Source organism: Urocitellus parryii, chromosome 7 (assembly GCF_045843805.1).
Source record: "Urocitellus parryii isolate mUroPar1 chromosome 7, mUroPar1.hap1, whole genome shotgun sequence".
Taxonomy (NCBI): Eukaryota; Metazoa; Chordata; class Mammalia; order Rodentia; family Sciuridae; genus Urocitellus; species Urocitellus parryii.
In genome coordinates, this window is record NC_135537.1 from 142868646 (window position 1) to 142894873 (window position 26228).

Sequence of the window (26228 nt, forward strand, 5' to 3'; positions counted from 1 at the left end):
AGGTTTTGTTCTTATTGGGTGGAGAATTCTAAAAATGCCAGTTAGGTTAAGGTGGTTAGTGGTAGTGTTCAGGCTTTCCGGATCCTTATTGATTTTCCATCTGATTGGTTCTATTGATCACTGGGGAGGAGTGTGCAAGTCTAGGACCATAATTTTCAATTTGTCTTTTTCCCTTTTCAGTTCTATCATCAGTTTTTCTTCATGCATTTTGAAGCTCCATTATTAGGTTCATGCAGATTTGGGATTGTTATGTTTTCTTAGCAAGCTGATTCTTTATTATTCTTGTTCTGATTAGATCATTCTATAATTCTAGCACTGTTTTTTTCCCATCATCTCCATCCTACTAGTGATCCCATCCAGATAGTTTTTTGACTTTAGCTAATATGTTTTGTAGTTCTAAAATTTCTGTTTAGTCTTTCAGCTTTTATTTTCTCTACAGAGAATTTCTATATTTCCATTTATTTCAAGAGTGTTCACATTTACTTCATGGAACATGGATAGGTTAACTGCTTTAAAATCTTTGCCCTGGTTTTTAATCCTCAGTATCAAAATCAAAACAGTTAAAATATTGTCTAATAATGACAATATCTGCCTCATCTTGGGTTGGTATCTATCTGTTGATTGTCTTTCCCCTTGTACCTTGCTTTTCCTGTTTCTTTGTATGTCAAATAGTTTTGGATTGTGTCCTGGGCATTTTGAATATTATATTACAAGATTCTAGATCCTGTTAAAATCTTCTGAAGAATGTCAGTATTGTTAGGGGTTTTTTGTTTGTTTGGGTTTTTGGTACCAGGGGTTGAACCCAGGGGCACTTTACCACTGAGCCACACCCCCAGCCCTTTTTTGTATTTTATTTAGAGACAGGGTCTCACTGAGTTGCTGAGACTGGCTTTGAACATAATCCTCCTGCCTCAGCCTCCTGAGTCACTGGCATTACAGGTGTGCCCTGCTGCACCTGGCTGTTTGAATCAGGAAATCAACCCAGTTGTGTTGAAGCCTCAGCTCCCAGCTTACCCTCTATGAGCTGTGGTTCTAATGCCAGTTCAGTTTTCAAAGGCCTTGCAGTACTATCCAGATCCAGCCCAAGCATGCACACTCCAGGGGCCATTCCGTTCCATCTGCACTGTAGTTCAGTTCCTGAAGCCTTTGGTATGGTATTTCAAGTCAGTTCCGTGCACGTGCAGCTCAGGTTGGACCCAGGGCTTCAAAGACCACCTCAGCTCCCTCCTCCTTCAGGTACCGCCCTCTCCAGTTTCCATGGGTCCCTTTCCCTAGTTTCTTTTTCAAGCAGAAAGAGCTTTCCTTCCCAAGAGTTTTAGGCACCAGCTTCATGACTGCCATGGAGAGGGGTTTGGGAGAGAAGAAAACAAAAACCAAAACAGGGCATTTCTCTCCTTCTGTTTGTCCCCCTCCTTCCCCCACAAGTGATCCCTTTCCCAGCTTCTCATCAGAAAGAGAGGGTTTTTTTTTGGGAGCTATTTCTCTTCCCACCTGCTGCACAGTTCTGGGATTTAAGCCACAGAGTCTAAATCAGAAATATGTGAAGAAGCCAGGCGTGGTATCACATGCCTGTAATCCCAGTGGTTTGGAGGCTGAGGCAGGAGGATTGTGAGTTCAGAGCCAATCTCAGCAACTTAGTGAGGCCCTAAACAACTCAGCAAAACCCTGTCCTTCAAATAAATGCAAAAAAAAAAAAATGCTGGGGATGTGGCTTAGTGGTTAAGCACCCCTGGGTTCAATCCCCACTACAGAAAGAAAGAAAGAAAGAAAGAAAGAAAGAGAGAGAGAGAGAGAGAGAGAGAGAGAGAAGAAATATGCAAAGAAAAAATAAATTTAGAAAACTCACCAGTGTATTTGTCCTTGTGTTTTGTTTTCCTCCCTGATCCCCTTTGCAGAGCCCATGTCTGGTTTGACGTCTCTGTCCAGGGTTTTCCACTCTGATCACTGGGGAAAGACAGTGTAGGTAACGTGCTTCCTTCATTTCAACCAGAACCAGCAGGCTTCCTTGGCTTTTGGCATCTAATTAGCAAAATTAAGCCCATCAACAGGCCTCTTCCAGAATGCTCTTCAACAAACTCTAGTTTCTCTTGAAATTAACTTTTCCTTTGATGTTCAAATTCTTAAAGGTTCATTGAGTTTTTCTAGATGAAAAGAGAACAGAACACAGATGTAGTCTTCCCCTAGTCAGAGCAATCCCCAAACTTATAATAATATGATAATAGTGGTCATAATTATTGTAACAGAAGTAGTAATGATTACCAGGTAAGAGCCTGAGCTCTGGAGCCCAGCCACCTGTGTTCAGCTGCCCCCTAAGAGGAACAAGACCTTAACCCTGCTCCTTACTCTATTTCTGCACCTGCGAAGTGGGAGTAATAATAGTACCTCCTGCCCAGGTGGACGTGAGACTTAAATAAATCTACACAGAGGGCTTAGAACAGTGCCTGGCACAGAGGAAGAGTTATGCAGCATTACCTATTATTAATTAATAATTTGTTTAGTAATAGGAGCGGCTAACATTTATCTGGCATCTCACCATGCAGAGGGAACCTCGCCACAGCAAGAAAACCAGCTTATCCCCTCCGAGGCTGAGACCTCAGAAGGCAGAAGGCTGGCTGGATGCTGAGTCCCTCTAGCCTGCAGAGTCTGAAATGAGGGAGGCGTGGGTGGCTGGCACCACTCGGGAGGATCTGGCTGGGAACCAGTGAGAGCAGCAAGGAGGCTCTGGCAGCGCAGTGTCTGGTCTGAGCTAGAGATTGCCCTCGGGGAATGAATGGGGGGAAATCAGCTTGAAGAGAAAGGCAACAGAAATAGAAGGGGAAGCCTGGTAATTGAGCGGCCCCAAAAAGGAAAGATCAATATTTTACAGCCAGAGAAACAACCAGTTTCCCTGGCAGCAGGCTCAGTAGCCCAGCTGCATGTGCTTCAGTGACAACAGCTGCTCCTGTCTGTCCTCCCTGCCAAGCCCAGGGGTGTTCTCTCTTTGCCTGGAGCCTGGGGGAGCCTGGGGGAGCCTGGGGGCTGCCTAGCAGGCATAGTGTGTGGACCGAGGACCACCCTGGCACCCTACCTGTGGTTGGTTATTTGCTGCTTGCCCTGGGTGAGATCGGGCAAGCCCCTCCCCTCCCCAGGACTCCCTTCCCTGCCTGGGAAGAGAAGGGCTGCTCAGCCAGGTGCATCCCCAGGGTGCGTTGCAAAAGGTTACCAATGTTGAAGAAGGTAGAGACCCTCCATGCTGGGGTAGGGGTCCCAGCCATGGGGATAAAGTTCTTTGGCTACACAGGGATGGGGGGATTGAATCAGCCTTCAGTGAAGATGACCCTGTAAGAGTCTGCTGTGACCAGGTGAGGTCTCCCACCTTGCAGAGTGTAGGAAGGCCGTGGAGAGCAGATATTCCAGAGGGGGTCAGGGAGACCTGGTTCAGGAGTTACCGCTGTGGTGACTTTGGCTTAAGCTGAGCCTCAATTCCCTCAACTGTAAAATGGGGACTATAATCGTATTATTTACACTGCTCTGAAGATGAGGTGAGACTATATCCAGAGATCAGGGCCACACTGCGACTCGTGAGGAGCCCTCCGTGGGCGCAGCAGGAATGATCCTTACTTCTCTATAGAATGACACCATTGTTCAGAGTCATCGAGCCTATGGTCACGTATGAAGGAACACTAACCAGTATGTGTTGTTATAAGAACTTTGCAATGACCCTGTTTTCTACAGGGCTGTTCTGTAGTGTGCACGGCACTTTTCGTGACCTTGGCTCTGGGACTTCCACTCTTTGAAGAGCCCTATGGGAGAAGCCACAGAGAAGGGAGAGCAAGGGCTCAATCCCAGCACTGCTATAAAAAAGGAATGAAGGGAGGAAGGAAGGGAGGGAGGTCACAACAGGCACAAACCCCCAACTGCAGCCTGGGCCACAGCTCCAAGGCACTCCAAGAACTTCCAGTGGCTCTCAGGACTCTGTCTTCTCATTATCAAACAACCCCAGCCCCCACCTGTTGGGGACTGGCTTTCCTTGGAGGCAGAGGAATGGACATCCTGCCCCAGCCATTCCCGGCCCCAGGGAGTGATGGACTCACAGATCACAGAACCCTGCAGCCTCTAGGGTGCATTTGCAGTTGACACTCTTCATCAGTCACCCAGCACCCTGGGGCAGACTCTGCCCTTGACTAGCATCAGAGATAATTAAGGAATAGCCCCTGGACTTGGAGAGGATGCAGGGCTGAGCACCTGTAATGCTAGCCAGGAGAAGGCGAGAGGAGAGGAGGCGAACTATCGGCTGGGACTGTGGTGGGCTCCCCCACAGCCCTGCAGGTGGCACCTGGGCATAGCTATTCTCTGATGCCACGTCACTGCCAGGCAGTGGCAGAGGCTGCCGTGGCTGGGTCGGGGTAGGGTTGGCAGCCGCAGTGCTGGGGAGCCTCTTGCCAGGCAGGAGCTGGCAAAAGAAGCCTCCTTCCTCCTCCACTGAAATTCTTCAGGCCTTTCCCAAGACCCCACTAGGTACCAGACTCAGAGAGGGCATTGCACAGCCCTCTGCCATCCCTCACCCCAGACTCACTAGAGTGGAAGAGCAGGGCCAGCGAACAGAGGTTCCAACATAGCCGCGAAGCTCAGGAGGGAGGAGGTGACTGTGGCGGGGCCTCTGTGCCTGTGGCTCATCTTCCAGAGCTGCTGGGCCCAGGCCCCCCATGCCAGACCACTGCAGTGCCCAGAGCTCAGACCCCTGCTGCAATAGCCATGCTGGAAAAGTGTCCCAAGGGCGGCAGGAAAAAAATTTGTCTTCGTGACTAGATGATCTGTCAGCATGACTGGGCTTCGGTGCATGTGACAGCAGAGTGGGAGGGAGGACCAGTTGGCCTGTATTGGTGTGAACAGTCACAGCAGGCACAGGAATCCCCCTGCATACTGAGCTCCGTGGCTGCCAGGGTGCTCTCATTTCCATCATCTGCACCCCAGCAGAGAGAATCCTGGAAACAGCCTGGCCTGGCCTGCTGTGCTGTGGATGCTGATGGTGACTACCAGAGGGAGGGTGAGGTGCCTAACGGCGAGTGTCAGTGTGCTGTGTGTGTGTTTGGTTGTGCATGGGTGTGGCCATGTGACAATGTGTGATGAGCCACTGGGACCAGCAGCCACCACCATCAGCCCCAGCAGGGTCGGGCCTGGAGAGGGTGCTCAGCTGTCCCTTGTTGAATGAATGAATGAATGTGTGTGTGTGTGTGTGTGTGTGTGTGTGTACACATGCATGCGCACAATCTCTGTGCAGGTGCTGCCATTAAGTTACAGACTGATTTAGAAACAAGCTTTGGAAAAGACATGTCAAGAAGCTGAAATTCAGGAGTTGGAAATTTGTGGTGGGGGAATGACTCCAATTAATCAGAAAAGATAGTACTTACAAAATTGGCCATTGCCAAAAACATGGGAGAAAATACCCAGGGCTAGCAAGTTTGAAGTCAGTTGCTCTGATTGAGAACTAAATTAAGACATCTTGACAGAGAGCAATTTGTCAGCTGTTTTGTTGAACCATTCATATCTGTTTATTCAACAGATATTCATGAAACTTCTACTATGTGCCAGTCATGGCAAGCTACCAGGTATGCAGTGGTGATCAAAACAGAAACAGTCTTTGCCCTTAGAGAGCTGAGTTTGCAGAGGGAAGATATAAATTCACCATATAAACATATAATTACAAATTGCACAAAGAGTTTGAAGGAAAATTTAGGATGTTGCAAGACCGGGCAGCAGCAGGGTGGGTCTAATCAGATAGGGGAAGTCAGGATGGGCTTTTCTGGGGGTGGGGACATTTAATAGAGGTACAAAAGGAGGCCTGAAGAGTTGATGTTGCTGGATGATGAATGGGGAGGACAGGTGTTCAGGATATAGAGTACAGAGACAGGTGCAGAGGTGTACACTTGTAGTCCCAACAGCTCAGGAGGCTGAAACAGGTAGATCACTTGAACCCAGGAGTTTGGGGCTAGCCTGGCAATATAGAAAGATCCCCATCTCTTTTAAGACAAACAAGAAAACAAACTAACCTTGACCCGGGTTTAGCTCGGTGGCAGAGCATGTGCTTAACATGCACAAAGACCTGGGTTTCACACATACCACCCCTCAACACAAACACACAGAATAAGACATAGAGATCAGCACATGCAAAGGCCCTGAGACTGAAAAGCTTAATTTATTTGAGGCATTGATAGAAGGTGAAGGCCAGTGTGCCTGGAGTACGTTGAGTGATGGGGAGGAGATGGGACTGAAGGGGGCAGATTTTATACTCGGGGTCCATACCGTGGAGTTTGTATCTTATCCTAAATAATGGAAAATAGCTGGAAGGTTTTAAGCACCTTCCAGTGGTTTTATAACTGGAGTGGATTCCAATTGGAGTGGAGAATGAATTAGAGGGGGCTGGAAGTGTAAAAGGGTAGTTGAATCAGGAGATTTGCATAGTCCAAGAGGGAGACAATGATGACCATGACCAGGTGAATCCAAGGGGTGATGTGGAAAAGAATGTAGCATAGGGATACAAGCTACGTTGGGATCCACAAGGGTGTGGGTTGGGTGAGAGGGAGCAGACCCAGTGAAGCTGCAGAACTGTGCAGTGGCAGGACCGGGTCAGGGGTGGATGTTGAGCAAGTGGTGCTGGAGGCGGTCGTGAATGGGTTGTCCCCTGACTGTGGAGGCTGTGGGGAGTGACTGTCAGTGAGGAAGCAGGCATCTGAGAAGCACAGTGTAGTGGGCATCCACACAACTGTGAAACCCCACGCCTGAGTTTCAATAGCAAAATGTTGGAAATACCCAAGTGCCGACTGTTAGAGGAAGTTGGGTAAGTGGTAGTGTGTCGACTGGGCAGAATCTTCTACAGCCATAAATAACATGGGCTGCACACACCAGGCCATGTGGACTCGTGTTTCTTTCTTGTTGTTTTAATTTTTTTGTTGTTGTTGATGGACATTTATTTGATTTTTATTTATGTATGTGGTGCTGAGAATCCTCACACATGCTAGGCAAGTGTAAGCCACAACCCCAGCCCGGACATGCGTTTCTGATGTAATGACTGCTGTGTGGGAGACAGACTCCCCAACACCAGGAGCAGCCAACTCCCTTGGGCTAAATCTTGTTTCCTAATTTCTTTTAAAACACTTCTTACTGGATCAGAAGAATGCACTGATTGGAAGTGTTGCTCAGAGACTTCTCCCCCATGTCATTAGCACTTGGTCCAAGAAATAGACCATCATCATTGCCTGGAGAGGTGGTGCGCACCTGTAGTCGCAGGTACTCTGAAGGTTGAGGCAGGAGGATCTCAAGTTTGAGGCCAGCCTCAACAACTTAGCGAGACCCTGAAACAAAACAAAGACCACCAGCCAAAGCCCAGAAATTCCCTGGGTGATGTCACTTCTACAACACCACTATCTTGACAATCCTTGTTTAAAAAATTATTTAAAATTACAAATTATACAAGGTTTTGCCTCAAACCTTATATAATTTGTAATTTTAAATAATTTATACACGTGTTATTATACACGTGTTACTTCATATCTCCTTGTTGGCAAAGGAAAATTTGACCAAGGGTCTTAGAACTATAAAATACAGAAATTCTTTTTTGCTAAATGTGGTTAAAACTATGTCTTTTCAAAGAAAAGTGGGAAACAGAGTTTCTAGAAGTTTTTTAAAGGGGTTTATGCTTGTTCTGTGCAAAAAAAAAAAAAAACCCTACTATTTAAAAAAAATGTAGTTGTAGGTGGACACAATACCTTTGTTTTATTTTTATGTGGTGCTGAGGATTGAACCCAGTCCCTCACACATGTGAGGCAAGCGCTCTGCCACTGAGCCTCAGCCACAGCCCAGAAACCACTATTTTTAAACCTCACAGGGAGCCTCTGCTTTCAATGGCCATCTTTGTGGGGCCAGCTTGGGGGAGGGAGCTCTGGGGGACACACCCCTGAACTCTGAGAAGCTACAGTGTTTGCTTTCTTCACTTGCGGTGCCTCCTGCCCTGGGCAGAATGAGGCGAGCCCACAGCTGCCAGGGGCTTGATGTAAAGCCCAGGGGGACCAGGCTGGCCACACTGGCCTCTTCTTGGCTCCCTCCAGCTCAGTCCCCCACCTCAGTGCCCTGGGCCTCCTCACACCTGTCCTCTTTCCTTCCCACAGGTAGAAAAACTTGTGAAGTATCTGGATCCCAACGACCTGGGGAGAATCAACTTCAAGGACTTCTGCCGTGGAGTGTTCGCCATGAAAGGTGAAGCCCTGGGGCGGGTCCTCTGGGGCTGTCTTGGTCCTGTCCAGAAGGAATGGCCAGTGTGACTTGGGCTGCAGCCGGGATTCCTCCCCACGGGGTTCAGAGCCCTGAGGGGCCTCAGAAGTGGGCTCTGTCCCTGGCTACCCACAGGACAGAGGGGGGGGGGTCTTCGGCTCCCACCATGCCACAGCATCCCATACCCAGAGTCGGGGTGCCTGGACCAGAGTGATGGTCCTTTTAGTCCTTCCCATGAGAGAAAGGCTCCCCTCTGGGATGACCAAACTCCCAGGGCAAGGGGGGACTGTGCTTTAAATGCAGTTCTGGGTGCACCTGGGTAGAGCTGGCCGCCTTCCCTCCCCCCTTACCCCCTCCCGCCTCTTGCTAGGGTTCCTGGTTGTTTTCCTTCCTTTAGTCCCTCCCAATTCTCTCCTTTCATTCCTGCCCCACCCTGATAAGGAATCCACGTGAAAGCCCTCCTTTCCACTGGTCAGTTGTGAGAAACGCCCAGAAATCAGAACCTGTTCCCTGTAACTTAGGACTGCTTGTGGGGAGAAGGTGGCTTAGTCACCAGCCGGGTGGACTGCTGAGGCCTCCCCCTGGCTGCCAGGAGACAGCAGTTACTTCTAGGAGTCCCCAGAAGTCCTGTGGCCTCAGCAGGGAGCCTTGTTTTCCAGTCTGGGTGGTCAGATCAGGGTGACCGTCCCTTCCAGGCTCCACCTTTGGAGTTGGGGGGAGGAAGGAAGGAGGCCCAAGGGAAGCACTGAGGGGCTGGTGGGGGACCGCACACAGGCCCCAGCAAAGGTCTTCCCAGTGGATTTGTCCCAGTCTTTAGGCCACCGAGGACTGCACCTGCCATGTGCCTGTGCCAGGCATTTTGCCCAGTATAACTTCAGGTCAGCAGGAGGTGGAGCCATCCTGGGGGGCCCTAGGTAGACTCTGGAGTTTGCTGCCTTAGTTGGGGTACGCAGCCTTGGGGATGTGCCTGGGGGAGCTGCAAGCAGAGAAGCGTTGTCCTACATCCCCTCCTCCCGGGAGGCCTCTGCACTCTGCCCCTGCATCGGGAGGCCACTGTGCACTGCTCACTGGGTTAGTCCCAGGAGAAAGATGTCTGGTGAAGAGCCGCTGCAGTGCCCTGCCCAGCCTCCTGCCGCTGCGGTGCTCCTTCCGCCTGAGCGGTCAGCCGGTCTCTTAGGGATCCAGCCCTTCCCGCAAGGCCCTCTAGGCAGAAGCAGAGCAGCTGTGCCAGGCTGAGGCTCTGCCCTCTCACTGTCTGTCTGCCTGCCTGTCCACAGGGTGCGAGGAGCTGCTGAAGGATGTGCTGTCCTTGGAGAGTGCGGGGACGCTGCCATGCGCGTCAGAGATCCCGGACTGTGTGGAGCAGGTAAGAGGCCGTGGCCCCGAGCCTCTGCGGGGGCTCTGCTTGTCCTTCCCCTCCTCTCGCCTTGGCTTCATTTTGTAGTGTCCAGGAGGACCCAGCCCCTTCCTCTGGGGAACCTGTGGAATCAAAGTCAAGAAATCGGTTTTTGGACAGGGGCAGTGAAGTCCCTCTGGAAGCCCCGGCAGAGTATCTTCCTCCGCCCCCTGGTGCTGAGGAGAAACTGAGTCTCATGGAGGGGAGGTGGTGGGCTGAGGTCTGGCAGGTAGGGTTGGAATCTTTTCCTTTGCTCCTGTTCCTCCGTCTTTGAGCTGATGAGTCCCCGTGTGTGCGCCCCCCTCCCCCGTATAACAACTAATTCTCCAGTTCTCTGACACTAACTGGATGTCCAGCAACTCAATTCCGTCTGACACTACCCAGAGTTACTGCGGAATCAGGAGTCAATCCCGTAATACCCTCACTTCTGCCCAGCAAACTACACATTCTCTGCTCCCCACAACCCCCTTCACCAGAACAACTTGGGAAAACACTATACTTAGGATTAGCAGTGTATCCTGAAGGGTACAATTCAGAAATAGAAGAGATGCACAGGACCAGTGTGGAGAAAGGTTGGTGCGCCTTCCAAGCCCTCTTTGTAGGCACAGCAGCTGCCCCGGCTCCTTGTCCTGTTTACCAACCTCGAAGCTCTCAGAAGTCCTGGCCCTTCTAGTGTCTTTATAACCCAGTCCCCGATCCTCTCTTCCCCTAGTAGGAAGGCCTGGAAGTTCTCCCCTTCGGACCCCCAGCGTGGTCCTTCTGGTGATGGGCTCCACCCTGAGCCATGTGGAGGTCCCACTTTGAGTGACTTTAATAGCATAAACTCAAGCGTGGGAAAAGAGGGTGGTCAGGACTAGAAGTCACTCACATCAGGAAATTCCAAGGACTTTAGGAGTTCTGTGCCAGGAAGTGAGGATAAGAACCAAATCTTGTGGCACTACAGTCTTCGTGGCTTTGTTTTGCTTTCTCTGAGTGGTATGTTTACTATTAAACACTGAACTATTTTTTTCTAGACACTGTAGTGTCATCCTACAAAGAAACAGTTTAAGGTGCACTTGTGGACAATCTCTGGGGTCCCTTCTGGCTGAAGGACCCCTGGAGCTAGAGGAGTAGTATTTTGGTTTCTCAACCAGGCAGGCTCTAAAGCCTCTTATCCAGCTCTGGTTGGTGCCTCATCGGGACACCCACACACACTCAGAAAAACAAACAACAACAAAAATCACAAGTATTTTTTATAGCTGAAGGAGGTCCAGGTCACCATCATTCACTCAAGCTCTTTGTGGATTCCTGGGGCTCTCCCTGGGTTCTTTGGGGCAAGACTGAAAGAGGAGGAGCCCATGAGAAGGACCATAAGCTGGGTATAGCCAAGTGAAGAGAAGGCCAAGGCTCTGTCAAAAGACAAAACTATAATGAATTATTTGTAGGTTTGGGGATGTAGCTCAGTGTTAGAGTGCTCACAGCTGTGGGTGATCCTGGTCCCCAGCACTGCAAAAAAAAAAAAAAAGTGTGTTGAGGGGAGAAACTGGTTGTGGAGGTGCATGCCTATAATCTCAGCAACTTCGGAGGCTGAGGCAGGAGGATGGCAAGTTTGAGGCCAGCCTCAGCGACTTAACAAAGCCCTAAGCAACTTAGCAAGACCCTGTCTCAAAATGAAAAATAAGGGCTGGGGATATAGCTCAGTGACAGAGTGCCCCTAAATTCAATTCCCAGGACTGGGGAGCAGAGGGTGGGGTTTATACATAGATCTAATTGGCTTTAATGTGCCGTTTGAGAGCCAGCACTCAAGAGCAGAGCTGGGGTTTATAAGTTAAGAAATAAGGCAACAGAACAATAGAAAAAAAACTGGTGGGTCAACATCAGGCTGCTTCAGTTTACTTTTGTGAAAAGATTAAAGCAGAGGGGACTTCCTTATCATGCTGACTAAAACTGGCCTGTTTGGGGACTGGATTATCATCTCTCTCCTGATTTCTGGGAAGGTCAGATAACAACTTCGTTTCAGTTTAGGGCATCAGATGTCAGCATGAGCATGTCTGTTTTGGCTTAGTCTGTTGGGCCTAGTGCAGGAGCTCTGACCAAACCAAAGGCCTCCTATAATATATATATATATATATATATATATATATATATATATATATATATATATATATATATATATATATATATTCAGTTATAGATGGATACAATATCTTTCTTTTGTTTTTATTTATTTTTATGTGGTGCTGAGGATCGAACCCAGGGCTCCACATGTGCAAGGCAAGTGCTTTGCCACTAAGCCACAACCCCAGCCTCTCCTAGAGATTTTATCTGACAGTTCAGAGGTGGCAGAGACCAAAGCCAGGCAGCAGGTGTGGGACCAGGGTAGAAGTCAGGTGGCAGGACCTCAGGGTGTGGTGCTCCAAACATGAGCCCTTGGGGATGGGTCAGGGTAACTGGCTCCAGGTACAAGCAGGGCCAGCGGGGAGGGCTCCTGGCCTGTCTTTGCAGGCCAAGCACACGTCAGGGAAATATGTGTTTGGGGCTAACCGTCAACAGGACCGTGACAGGGACCCTGAACCTGAGCAAGTGGTGTGCTCCTGGAGTTCTTGGGGTGGGCACTTGGTGGAATTTGAACAGGGTTCAGAGGGGGGCGATAAGCCATGGGGTCTTCCAGAGCTAGGTCCACACCTCACTCTGACCAGACTATCCTTGCAACCCTGGGCAAGTTCCTCTTAACCCCTCGGAGCCTGTTTCCACAGGTGTAAAAGCAGGGCCCCCCGCACCAACCTTGGGTCTGCTGTGACAATTCAGCAAGAAAACAGTGGTGGTGCGCGACCGTTCCTGCCTCCTGGTGCTGTGGACTAGTGAGAGAAAATGGTGCTGAAGTTACAGTTTGCATTTTCCCTTTTATCCTTGGATACTGCTACTTTAAAATTATATCAAAATAAAGCTCTGGGCCTAGGAGCTGGTGGGCAGAGTGGAGCTGAGGCCTTGGGCTAACGCGGTAGTACCCAGGAGCAGAGGCATGCCCTGCAGTCTTCGGCTGCTCTTCTGGGCCCCATGCTATGCCATCCACATTTCCAGAAAAGATGGTGCATGGAGGAAAGGTGAGAAACAGGCTTGGAAGACAGGCACGGTGGCACATGACTATAATCCCAGCAATTCAGGAGGCTGAGGCAGGAGGACCCCAAGTTTGAGACCACCTGGGCAATTTAGTGAGACCCTAATTTTCTCAAAAATTTTAAAAAGTGCTGGGCATGGTGACATCCACCTGTGATCCCAAAAGCTCAGGAGGCTGAGGCAGGAGGACCTTGAGTTCAAAGCCAGCCTCAGCAATTTAGGGAAGCTTTAGGCAACTCAATGAGACCCCGTCACAAAATTTTTTTAAAAAATTTTAAAAAATCTAGAGAAGTAGCTCAGTTGTAGAGTACCCCTGGGGTCAATCCCCAGCACCTAAAAAAAAAAAAAAAAAGAAGAAGAAGAAGAAGAAGGAAAAAAAGAAAGAAATAGAGTAAGTATGAGAGAGAGAAAACAATACATAGGTGCAGAGAGTTGACCTCCAAGAGGGCGCTCCTCTCTGTAAAACAGTGTTGTGTTTCATTCCAACTCTGGAGGTTGGGGAAGGAGAAGGACCCTGTCAGTCACTTCACAACCCTAGTACTTCCCTTCGTTTTCCCGGGGGGCTGCCCTGGTAGGGTGTGTCTTCTGGTTCTAAGCCTCTCCCTGGCCAGCTCCTTTCCATCCTCCACATAGGTCTGGCCCTAACAGGTGGCTCCTCCAGCTCCTCTAAGTGGCTCCATCCCAGTGGCAGTAGATGGGTGGACACAGTGGCTGTCCCGTCTGTTCTGCTCAGCAGTGCGGCCGGGGTGACTTGGGCTCTGTTCCTTCTGGTGGGCTCCTGAGTGCTGGGAGGTGGGGAAGCCAGCCGGCCAAGCAGAGTGACTCCCTTTCCGGGCTCAGGCTCTTGGGGAGGTGGGGGATGTGGGTGGGGGCCTGCCAGGGACAGGTCCTGATCCCTGCGGTGTCCCAACCATCCCCTAGAGGTCAGGCTGAGCCTGGAAGCCAGTGTGATCCCGGTTCATCTATGGGTTTCCCGTGTCTCCAGGGGATTCAAATCTGAGGAGTGGTTTGGGGAGATGCTGGATGAGAACCCTGAGAAATGGGACAGCACAGCAGAGCCCCCGCCTCCCTGTGTGCCTGTTGTGGAGGAGAGGAAGACATCTCCCCTTCTCCCCTCAGGGTACAAGTGAGACCTCAGATACCAGCACTTGATAGGAGTCACGTTAAAACAGCAAAATGCCTTAGAGTTGGCCCAGCCAATGTCCCAGTCCCTGAGAGCTCACTGCCCACTTCCCAACTCTCCCAGGTCTGGTGACACATGCAGGGGTCTTTGGCCTCCTGTTCAGACCTATGGAGCAGCGCAAGTCCATCCCAGGTAGCCGGAGCCTAGGCAGCACCAGCTCCTGACCTTACGGGATGCTACCCATTAGTGTCCCCGCAGCCTGCGCGCCCTGGCAGAGTGACTTCATGGAGTGGGCTGTTGAGTGAGTTTTCCAGTCTAGGAAATGTAACAATGACCAGAGGAGATGCTGGGGGGTTTGGAAGGACTTCTGGTGTCCAGGATGGTGTGTGTCCCCAGGCTGAGGGGTCAGCACACACCCTAAGAGTCGCTCCTGAAACCAGCGTGCTCAGAAGCTGCCTCCCCCCTTTTTTTTTTTTTTTTTTGTACTGGGGATTGAGCCCAGGGGCCCTTTACCATGGAGCAACATCCCCAGCCCTTTTTATTTTTTATTTTGAGACAAGGTCTCATGAAGTTGCTCAGGCTGACCTTGAGATGGCAATCCTCCTACCTCAACCTCCGGAGTCACTGGGATTATGGACGGGCACCACCAGGCCTCCTTTTTTGCAATCCCTAGTCCAAATGAAGTAGGGTTCCCTTAGGGAGGGTCTCTAGGAGGTGTGGAAAGCTCGCCCACAGACGTCAAAGCCAGGGGGACAATCGCCCAGGGTCATGGCCAGCCTTCGTAGGCCGTGAGGTGAAGCCTGCCCCACAGTACTGTAAGATCCTGGGCTCTTGGTCACTCACCCACATGGGCTGATTAACAAGGAACCCCACTAAGCAAAAAGAGCATCAGCCTACTCACTCTCCTTGTGTAGCTGCCACGTCAGAATGTGGCATCACCATCCATCCAGTCCTCAAACCAGAAAGTCATCGTTGGTGCCCCCCCACACAGCCAGCCTCCAGCTCTCCATTCCCCATGCACCCCTCAGCCCGGCCATCGGCCACTGCCTGCGGGGCATGCTCCCCATTCCAGCCCCCCTCTCTGCCACACAGGTGCCTCAAAAGGAGCTGCTTTGACTATGTGGCCCCCTGCTGTGACCCTCCTCTGCAGGGAGGATTCCATCACCAGCTCCCCACTCCGCCAGCCCCGCCTCTCGTCACCACATCTCAAAACTGGTGGCACCAAACCTCTCCTCACTTTCAGAAGAGGCACATTGTTTCTTGTTGGGAGCCCTGGCCCACGTTTTACCTTTCTCCTGGCCCTCCTCCCACCCCACGTCCCCGTGGTGGGCCACCTTCTGCTCATCTTTTAAGACTTCCTTAGGCACCCTCCTCCCCGCCAGCGCCCTCTGCCCAGCCTGCAGGAGGGACTGTCTGAGCCTCCTTGGGGCCGAGGGCCTCTGTCTCTGCCTTGAACCTCACCCTCCAGAATGGCTCCATGTTCACAGAGCCCCTACACAGGGACACCAGCTTCCTCGTGGTGGCAGAGGCCCTGCCAGCCTCCTGTCCTTCACAGCTAGGGTAGCACCCACAGTGAGCGTTTCTCCACACACTTCTAGGATTAGTCATCCAGAAATGGAATCACTGTGTCAAAGGGTGTGCAGATTTTATTTTTAAACAGAGTTTTAATAGATCATTTTTATTTTTAATATATAGAGCCAAATTTTTCTCCCCAAAAGACTACGAGTTATATTGTACCAACCGTATCAAAAACTATGACACACGAGCACCCACTTCTTCACCTTGCCAAGGCTAGACAGCCACCTGCTGGTCTCTCCTCCACTACTTCCCTTCTTTCCCCTGCTCACCGACTGAGCAAAGCTCGTTATTGTTCTCCTCTGTGCTGCCCTACTTACTAGTGAGGTAGACCATCTTTTCTTACCTTCTCTGCTCCTCTGGATTTCTGCTTTTATGAGTTACCTGACCATATTCTGTGCCCACGTGCAATTGGGTTCTTAGTCTTTTCCTTATTGATTTATTAGAAATCTCTATATATTCGGACTCATGATCTTTATGCATTTACTTGTATTTTAATCTTGGTTTTGGTGTCTTTTACTGTACAGAATTTTAAGCCATCCTTTTACGCTGCTTACATTTTTGGCATTATTTTGTGCTGTCTGTACCTCAAGGCTATCAGCATATTCCCCCGAGGATATTTTTTAATACTTTTAGGGGAAAAGCCTTGCTTTTTGACCCACCCGGAGCTTATTTTTGTTTTTGGTGGGGGTAGTGATCTGGCACTCTTATTTTTCAAATGTCACCAGCTATTCAAATCCCTACTGTTAAACAGTCCTTTATCCATTCATTTGAAATTTCATCTTTGTCATATCCTCGCTGCCCTTCTCAACGTGTGTCTCTTTCTGGACTCTGGTCTGTTGTATTGATCTGTCTTACTACCTGTTTCTAAGCCTAAATCACAGTTTCCATGTGGTTTTTGTTTGTTTTTGCTGTACAGGTGATTGTACTACTGAGCTTCATACCCAGCCCTTTTTATTTCATATTGAGACAGGGTCTAAGTTTCCCAGACTGGCCCGAATCTTGGGGTTCTCCTACCTCAGCCTCCTAAGTAGCTGGGATGTGAGTAGCGGTATTGACAGGTTTGCACCACCACGCCTGGCTTCTGTTACTCTTGGTGTATAGTTTGGTATCTGATAGGGAAAGCCTTCCTCATTATTTTTTGTTAAATTTTTGTTGTTGTTGTTGAATTCTATTAAAACTCCTACTAGAGATTGTGTTTGAGATTGAATGTGTGTATCAGCTGGAGGAAATTCGTTTCTCTACAATATTATCTAGAAACATGGTATATCTCTTCATTTATTCTGGCCTTTTTTAATGTCCTTCGGTAAAGTTTTATGATTTTTCTCAAATAGTTTCTACACATTTCTTCTTAGGGTGACTGCATTTTAGAATTTTTATTGCTGTTATATGTAGGCCTTTTTTTTTTTTTTTTTTTTTTTTTTTTTGGTACTAGGGATTGAATTCAGGGGCTCTTAATGACTGAGCCACATCCTAGCCCTTTTTGTTTTTTATTTTGAGACAGGGTCTTGCTGAGTTGCTTAGGGCCTCAAACTTGCAATCCTCCTGCCTAATCCTCCCGAGTCACTGAGGTTACAGTCGTGCACCACTGCGCCTGGCCTTAGTGTACACGTTTTGGTCATTAAAAGTCCTTCCTTCACAATTTGCCTGTCCAAATTCTTCATCCTGGTTTCTATGGGTGTGTTCATTTTTACTGATTTTTAAGAACTAGAAATGTTAACTTTTTGACATGTTAGTTACACTTGTTTGCACCTTGTCATTTATTTTTGGCTTTGTTTGTGACAGTAGCATTTTAAATTTTTTACAGCTAGATCCTCAGTCTTTTCCATGATGGTGCCTGCTTTTGAAGTAATGTTTGGAAAAGATACTGAAACCGTTCTGTTTTATTTTCATTTTATGTATTTGACTTTCATATTAAGGAGCTTTAAGATGACCTCATTTCCAGGTCTGGAGTGAGGGGGGATCCAGTTTGACTTTTTCTCTCCTTCCTCCCTACCCCCTGGGCGCTCTAACGCTAGGCGAGCAGCTCTCTGCAAGGTTGTGCTGAAGCCGCCCCCTAATGGTGAAACAAGTGGGGTGTTCTGGGAACCAGGACCTAGCCTGAGCCCCAGATGCCTTCTGCTCCTATTCAGGAGGGGCCTTGCCAAGCTCTCCCCTGTGCGTCTTCCTAGAGCTGACTGGAGGGACCTGACAGCCTAAAGGTCTAAGATCACCACTGCTCATTGCCTCTGCCCTGAAGCAGCCATTTCTAAAACCACTTATGACAACGGAGCTTTTAAGTTCTAAAAATACCTTTCCTGACAAACAGCGCTGTGACTCAGCTGTGCTGTGGAGGTGTGGGTGGCCGCACTCTGCTTGCTCTGGTGTGGTGGCAGGGGGGCGTCACATGGCTCAGGAGGACCTTTCCGGATCCTCTCTACCACACAGTCCCCTCCACAAAGAAAAATAAACAAATAATTGCCTTGCCCTAAGATTCAGAGCTTCCATAAGAACAAAATGATCCTCAATTTGTATCTTTCGGGGGTAACTCAACTTTGATTAAGCTATGGGCAGAAGCAACACAGATGTTGAAGTGCCTTTCGTTTGTTCCCTCCCCCTGGTCTGCCCTGAACTGTCTGGTCTTAACCATCTCCACCTTAGGAATCCTGGCTGAACTGGCCAGAGCACCCCCTTCCCAAGGCAGCCCTGTGGACCACCTGCTGTCCAACTGCACCCTGATGCTCCAGTGCGCAGATATCTTTAGAACTTAGACTCACCAAGACAGAGTCTGATGAAGCTTTAGAGAGAGGCTGTTTCATCCCATCCTTTTGGGGGAAAGTTACAGAGGATTGAACCCAGGGGAGCTCTATCACTGAGCTGCATTCCCAGCACTTCTAAAATTTTTTATACCTTTATTTATTTACATGTGATGCTGAGGACCCCAGTCCTCACACATGTGAGGCAAGTGCTCTACCACTGAGCTACAACCCAGTCCCACTTCTAAAATTTTATTTTGAGACAGAGCCTTGCTAAGTTCCCCAGGCTGGCCTGGAACTTTCGATCCTCCTGCCTCAGCCTCCCAAGTGGCTGGGAGTATAGGTGTGTGCCACTGCACCCAGCTGCAGCCTGTCTTTTCAAAGCTAAGCAAAGAGGAAAGTTTAGGTTTTATTACCCTGTAGGATATTAACCAATTTCATATCTAACTTTGCCATCTTATTCCAGCCTTGGTCTTTTTCTGACTACGCATACTTTGATCTCTCCGGTTCTCCTTTGAACTGGCTATCCCGACCTGCTGGTTTCCTTGTTCATGAGTTCAGTCAATTTCTGATGCAGGCAACTGTGGCAAAATACAGACACATTAGCAGTTGCACAAGGACAGATGTTAATTCTCAGAAACAACATGATCTAGCCAGTGATTCTCATCCCTGGCAGCGCATGGAATCAGGTAAGGAGCTTTCTAGAAATACCAACGCCTGAGTTCCATGCCCAGAGATTCTAATTTAATGAGGGTAGGGAGGAGTCCAGCATTTGTTAAAAGCTCCCTTGGTAATTCTAATGCAGATCCAAGTTTGAAAAGTAACCGTCTAAACCCCAAGTTCTCAAATTTTGCTGCTATTGGAGCAACCTGGGGGTTTGTGGGATTCTCCATGCCCAGATTCGCCCTCAGAATGGAACCCCTGGGGGTGAGAACCAGACCTCAACATTTTCAAGCCTCCAAGGTGATGCTGTGAAGCCAAGACCATACAGGTTCTGGACTTTAGCCAGTTCAGGTCAGCACTTCTTTTCATAAGACTAGAAGGAGAGGGCTGGTGGGATGAAGAGTCTTACTCCCTGAAGATGGCCAGTGCCTGGGACAGCCTGTGGGTGCAACAAACACTGACTGCCCTCTGGGAAGTGGGGCTTGGGATTGCAGGGCCTAGCCCAAGGCATCCGTGGTCCCACTTAGAACACCGCTGCTTGGGTTCTCAGCTACAGCCGGGAGCATTCTTGGTGTCTAGGGAGCCATGGCTTTGCTTTTCCAGAGAGAGGCCCCACCGAACCCACAGGGACACTGGGCCAGCAGGTGGGCAAGGGCGGTGGCACTTCACATTTCAGGACCTAAACAGAAATCTTGCTGGCGAGATCATGCTGCCACCCAGTTGGGAAACCGTCTGAGGGCACAGGCCCCTGCTGCAGAAGGTGTAAGAAGGCCTGGAAGGGGACCTTTGGGGTTGAGGATGTAGCTCAGAGGTGGAGCACTTGCCTAGCATGCACAAGGTCCTGGTGCCCTCCCCACTACTACAAACAAGAGAGAAAAGGTGAACATATTCTCCAGCTTTTTATTCTGCAAAAATTTTAACTTTTAGAAGAATTGTAAGAGCAGAACAATGAATACCTACATACTCTTCATTAGATTCACCAATTCTTAGCAGGTCACTACATTTGCAATCTGTGCTGGCATGCCTGTGTCCGCGTGTATACGCTCAGTGGTGTTCGTTTTGGTCTTTGCTGGACCATTTGGAAGATAGTTGCAGACATTGTGACCTTTCATCCTGAAATACTTTACTCTCCCTAAACACAAGGACATTCTACACAACCACAGTACACTTACCACTTATAAGAAATTTAAGATGGAAAAAAAAGATTAAAAAAAAAAGAAATTTAAGGTGGACATAACATATTATCTAACATAAACTTCAGATTCACATTTTCCCAATGATATTTCTATAGCTTTTATTTTTTTTATCTCAACTCTAAGCCAAGAATCCCATGTCCTTCAATCTAGTCACTTTTATTTTTTATTTTTTTCCATTTCTAATGACATTGACATTTTTGCAGAGGAGGCCAGTTCATCCAAAGAATGTCCCTTTTTTTTTTTTAAAGAGAGAGAGAGAGAGAGAGAGAGAGAGAGAGAGAGGGAGAGAATTTTTAATATTTATTTTTTAGTTCTCAGCAGACACAACATCTTTGTTGGTATGTGGTGCTGAGGATCGAACCCGGGCCGCACGCATGCCAGGTGAGCGCGCTACCGCTTGAGCCACATCCCCAGCCCCAAAGAATGTCCCTTAACTTGGATTTGCCTTTATTGAATTTTTAGTCCTTTGGAGTAGTGAGATTTAAGTTTAAATTCCAAATAAGGTTGGAGGTATAGCTCAGTGATAGAGTGCATGCTTAGTATGAGCAAGGCCCTAGGTTCAATCCCCAGCATCTGTCTGTCAATCAATCGATCAATAAAAGCAAAATAAAATGAGTAGGGAGGAATGGTTCAACTGAGGACTTCTACTGTTTTTCAGCCCCATAGCATTTTTTTTTTTTTTTGGTACCAAGGATTGAACCCAGAGGTGCTTAGCCACTGAGCCATATCCCCATCGCTTTTTATTATTTTTTATATCTTGAGATAGGGTCTTACTAAATTGCTTAGGGCCTAGCTAAGCTGCTCAGGCTGGTGTTGAACTTTGACCCTCCAGCCTCAGCCCCCTCAGTCACAGGTATTACAAGTGTGTGCCACCCTGCCCAGCTCCAAAGTACATTTAAAGGGCTCATGATTTGTGCCCACCCACCAGGCCTGTTTTCCCAGCTAAAACCTGCTCCCAAATGCCCTTTCCAGCTTGTGTTCATTCCATTTTTGGGGAAAATAGAGATATAGGTCCAAAAGGGGGTGAGGTGAGGGAGTGGACATGGTAGAAGCTCCCCATCCTCTGGAGACCTACCACTTCTCCTGTTCCTCCTGGGAGGACCCTCCCTCTGCAAAACAGCAGTAACTGGGGTGTGGAGAAGACAGGGAGCCCCACGGGACAGGAGTGCTTGTCTGTGAGTGGCAGTGTGTGCACCTCTCAGAACTAGGAAGACGCAACAGGCCTCTGCGCTTGCTGGCTGCAAGAACACGTCTTGGGCTGTGAGGGTATTAGTGTGGATGTGGCAAACCCTGGCCCCTGGTGTTGTGGAAAGTGCTCAGCACAGCATGTAGAGAAGGGGACCTTGCTTCACAGTGTGGCTACATCTTCATCCTCTCTGGGCTGGAGGAAGACATTGGAGCAAGTGTCTTTTTCTGGAGAAAACCATAGGACAGGGTGGGTAATAAGCCTTCTCTGGGTCTTTGAGGCCCTACCCGAAATGACATGGGAAAGGTGTCTAAGTGCTTCAGGCTATGGATGGTGCCTTTCCACACCCCTTGCCTGAGGGAGGGCCCAACCCAGCGCCAAACCCCCTTTTTTTTTTAATATTTATTTATTTATTTTTTAGTTCTCGGCAGACACAACATCTTTGTTGGTATGTGGTGCTGAGGATCGAACCCGGGCGGCACGCATTCCAGGCGAGCGCGCTACCCCTTGAGCCACATCCCCAGCCCAGCACCAAACCCTTTGATCTCCCTCCCCTTCAGCCCCAAGAATGCTTCTCCCAGCCTCCCCATCTCAGTAAGTGGGGCTACCTCCAACCCCACATTCCCAGTTTCTCAGAACAAGGGTCAGTCATCCTTAATTTCTCCTTCCTTCCACATCCAGCCCATCTACAAGGTCTGTTGGTTTTGCCCAAATGTGTCCTGATCATTGCCGATTTTTTTCCAACCCCTGAGGCTACACCCCTGTCAGAGCCCGACACAGCCCCCTCCAACAGCCTGCCCTCTGTCTCCTGCCTTTGTAGGGTCCATTATCCATGCAGTAGCCAGAGTGTTCTTCTAAAGTTTTAAGTTAGGGCCTGGATTTTTCTTGCTTAAGACCCTTCGATTACTCATCATCTTACTTAGAATAAACCCTAACCCCTAACTTCCAGCTGCATCCTGCCAGGTTTCACTTCTGCCCGACATTGACCTTGACCCTCCCATCTTCCCATGGTTCTCACCATTCTGGCCACACACAGTTTGTTTCTCAAACTTCTCACACTAGTTTCCGGGATCAAGGCCTTTGCCTTGCTGATCCCTCTACCCGAGACCTTTGTCCCTCAACCTTTGCACAGCTGTCCTTGCACTAATGCCACCTCCTCAGGGAAACCTACCCTGACCACCTATCTCAGGAACCCTCTGCAGGTGCATGGCACTCAGCTCACATCTGTCAGAATATGCACAGCTGCCTCCCAGGTCTTCGTGGTCTGTCTGTGTCCTGTCTCCCCACTAGGCCATAAGCTAGGTGGATTCAGGACTTTGCCTGTGTCATGGGCTGCCGTGCCCCCAGCGCCTAGTGCTGTGCTTGGCACAGAGAAACTGTTGGTGCATATTTGTTGCATGAGTGGATGGATGAATCTCAGATGTGGAAGGTCAACCCTGTGCTGGAGAAGAACAGGCTCCCACCTAGGAACCCCAGAGCCGTTGGGGGACCAGCTCAAAGGCTGCAAAACTCACACTGCCTCAGCTCTTCCAGAAGGGGGGTTAGAAAGGAGCTGAAAGGAGGAACTGGATGCTCTGAGACTCTCCACCTGGATTTGTACAAATCCCTTGGGCTCTCAACAAAATTTGGATTCTGGTTCAGTAGGTCTGGGTCAGTCTGAGATTCTGCATTTGTAGCCAGCTCCCAGTGATGGTGGTCCAGGGCCACACTAGAGGTGCTTTCATGACTTGCAGGCCCTCTCTCATCCTTCTGGTTAAATACCATGGGAAGATGTAGAAAGAGCTGGAGGGGTCCCTCCATTGCCTCCTCTCTCCCCCTCCCTCCATCAACCAGCGAGTGCTGTTTCTAGCAGTGGCTGTCACTTCAGCATGTGGTGGGGCCTGCTAGGTTTCTGTCTCCACATTCTGCTGCTGTGACAGACAAGACAGATTCCCTGCCAGAAATTGTGCTCAGCTACTTGCTTCTAGCACTACTGTTTCCTCCCTGTGCCTCTTGTTTAGGCAAACTCCTGGGGGTGGGGGCAGGGGGAAGGGGTGACTGTGGCACCTGCCAGAAGCCAGGCCAGTCACTGCCCTAGGTCAGGCTGGACAGCTGATCTGGCTAGGAATTGGGAGGTATAACTATCAATCCCAGCGGCAAGCTTTGGTTTTAGGCAGTTATAGGCCTACTAGTCTGGCTTGGAGGCAAAGGGTTACTTCATGTTTTGTTTTGTCTTATATGTTGCGCAAGCTGGTCTTGAATTCCTGAGTTCAAGCAATCCTCCTGCTTCAGCCTCCTGAGTGGCTGGGGCTGCAGTTGTATACCACCAACACACCCAGCTCCAAAGAGTTAATTTAAACTTGGGGAGAAGCCATCAAGGTGGAGCATGCCTGCAATCCCAGCAACTGAGGAGGCTAAAGCAAGAGGATTGCAGGTTCAAGGCCAACCTGAGCAACTTGGGGAGCCCCTCAGCAACTTAGTGAGATAGCGTCTCAGAGTAACAAAATAAAAAGGGCTAGGAATGTAGCTCAGTGGTAAAGCACCCCTAGGTTCAATCGCTAGCACCAAAAAATAAGTAAATAAACTCAGGGAAAGAGTGGGTTTGAGGGTCTTAGGATCAAGGGTTTGCATCCTAGTACCAGTTTGACTAGTACCAGACAGGGTCACCCTGAACAAGGTACTTAACCTCTCTGAGCCTCACTCTATGGGGGCTACAGCTAGTATCTTCCTACAGGGTTATTATGAAAAATGGGAATGCATAGAAAGCACCCAGCAGGATGCCCAGTATGTAGAATCTCTCAATTCCTGATGTACAGATTGTAAGACAGGTAATTTTCCAGTGAGTATCATTTGCCTCAGGTGCTGACCAGCTTCTGCTAGCAAGGCCTGTATCCCTGGGCTCTTTTCACACCTGCAGCCCCTCCCGCTCCACAATCTGCTGCTTCAGCTGAACTAGGAAATCTAGCCCCTGGGCATTCCCCAAAATGTGTCCGCCCCTTTGTCAGACACTTCTAAGGCTGGAGTGGCTTAACACAGAAAAACCTGCACCCATTAAGCCTGGGGGAAAATGCTCAGACATTTTATTGGGGATTGACAAAACTGTTCTCATCCAGATCATTCTCGTTCCTGATCAGGAACAAGAAAATGACTGAGGATAAGATGCAGCATAATTGATTTTTTTTTCTCCCGTGCTAGAACCGACATCCCTATGCACTCTACCACGGAACTACACCCCCAGCCCCAAAGTTTGATTCTTGAAAAGAAAGAAAACCCTCCTGGGCTCTGTGAGCCTCAGGACAATGGTCAGTTCTCCCCACTTCTTTTTGAAAGACATCACCGGTGACTGGGCAGGAAGAGGACTGGTCCCCTAGAATCTGGTCCCAGATTGAACAAGCCTATAGAGGGGGGGATGAACAGCTTCCTCTCCCCTCAGGTTTCATACCTGGGGTCTGCAAATTAGACTGACAAAAGACAGATTAGCAGGGAAAAAATGTTAAATGTTACATGCAGGGAGCTTCACAGAAAAGTGAAAACCCAAAGAGACGGTGGCCCAGGAGGCTTAGGTACCATTTTAACTGGGGAGGGATAAAATGTGAAGAAGTGAGTAGACAGAGGAAAAGGGGGTTCGGACTCCTAGGGGCAGTAGCATATTGTGGGGAGGTAACTAGGAGTGTAGGTAGATAAGGTTGTTTAGATTTGTTATGTAGATTCACATCCGCTCTATTCATTCTCCTCTTCCTGATGCAGGGGAGGGAGGCACCCCTACCAATGAAAATTTATGTCTCCTTTATAAAAGGCAAATTTATGCCCTGCTTTCAGGCAGGTGGGGGAGGGCAGAGAGCTTCTCTTGGTGCCTGCTGTTTCTTGATTGCCTTTAGCTCAAAAGATACAGTCCTTATGCCAAAGTGGCCTGTTTGGGACGGCACATCCTGACCCTCCTCAAGTCCCTGCCTCAGTCTTTCTTTAGGTCCCTCCTTTGCACATGGGCACCCCACACTATCCACTTAAACTAGGGCCCCTTTGACCAAGGGTGTGGGAAGCTAAGCATCCTCCCTGCTCTGATGGTGTAAGTTGACAACCAGGAACCGATTTCAGGATAACTGCCTTCACTGTGCCCAGCCTGGGTCTTCTTGCTTGTGCTATGGCTTGTGGGCCTGTTACAGGGCACTGTTGACGAAACTGAGGCAGCCACGGAGACCCCTCCTTCAAACCCCAATTCTTGCCATCACTCCAGGATTTCAGACATGTCCCTCAGAGTAACAGGCAGGAGTTCATCAGAAAGGTTAGGGAAAGGGGAAAGGGGACACACTCAAGGAAGAGAGTGGGTCCCCTCAGAGAGGAGACAGCACACCCCTCCTGCCCTCCAGTTCTGTTGGGGGCCCCAGGGAAGTTTCCAGAGAGTCCTGCCCAGGCCTACCTCTTGACTTTTGGCTGACAACAGGATGACATCAGGCTTTCAAGTCCCCACTGGCAGGACAACTCTAGGTCACCTTGCCGCAAGCTAACAGGTTCTAATTGGAGCCTGTTCTTACCAACTTTATGGTTAGAGGAAAGTGTCCTTATCTCCCTGAGTTCTGGGATCTGGTAGGAGTAAGGGTCACAAAAGGCCCCCAGCCCCCTTCAGGGTAACTTGTGTTCTTCTTATCAAGCATTTCAGGCCTGCATTTCTCCCACAGATAACAGGTGGTTTTCTGAGGAATGTAACCTACCCTGTTAACTTAAGCCAGCTGGGCTGCAGGGTAATTGCTTTTTAGAAAAGGAAGCATAGGTCAGGGGCAGCATAGCAGGCCCATTTTATAGAATTACCCCTTAACTTCATCCACCACTCACATCTGTCTGTTCCCTATGAGCTTCTGAGCTTCCTGCCCGGACACCTTCTCCTGGAGGGAGGTTCTTGTGGTGGGGGTGGTGCTATAGATGGAACCCAGCTGGGCTCCACCACTGAGCTATATTCCCAGTACTCCCTATTTTTTTTTTTTTCAGTACTGGGATCCAACTCAGGGGCACTTTACCACTGAGCAACATCCCCAGC

General features: G+C 49.2%; 1 protein-coding gene across 1 annotated transcript in view; it reads left to right on the forward strand.

Annotated features, from left to right (window-relative positions):
• Positions 1–26228, forward strand: part of Rab11fip4 (RAB11 family interacting protein 4) — a 112919-nt gene that overhangs the window by 26631 nt on the left and 60060 nt on the right. The window contains exons 2-3 of the mRNA XM_026388932.2: positions 8145–8232; positions 9525–9613. Of these exons, the coding sequence (XP_026244717.1) occupies positions 8145–8232; positions 9525–9613 (177 nt within the window). The remainder of the gene's footprint in view (positions 1–8144; positions 8233–9524; positions 9614–26228) is intronic.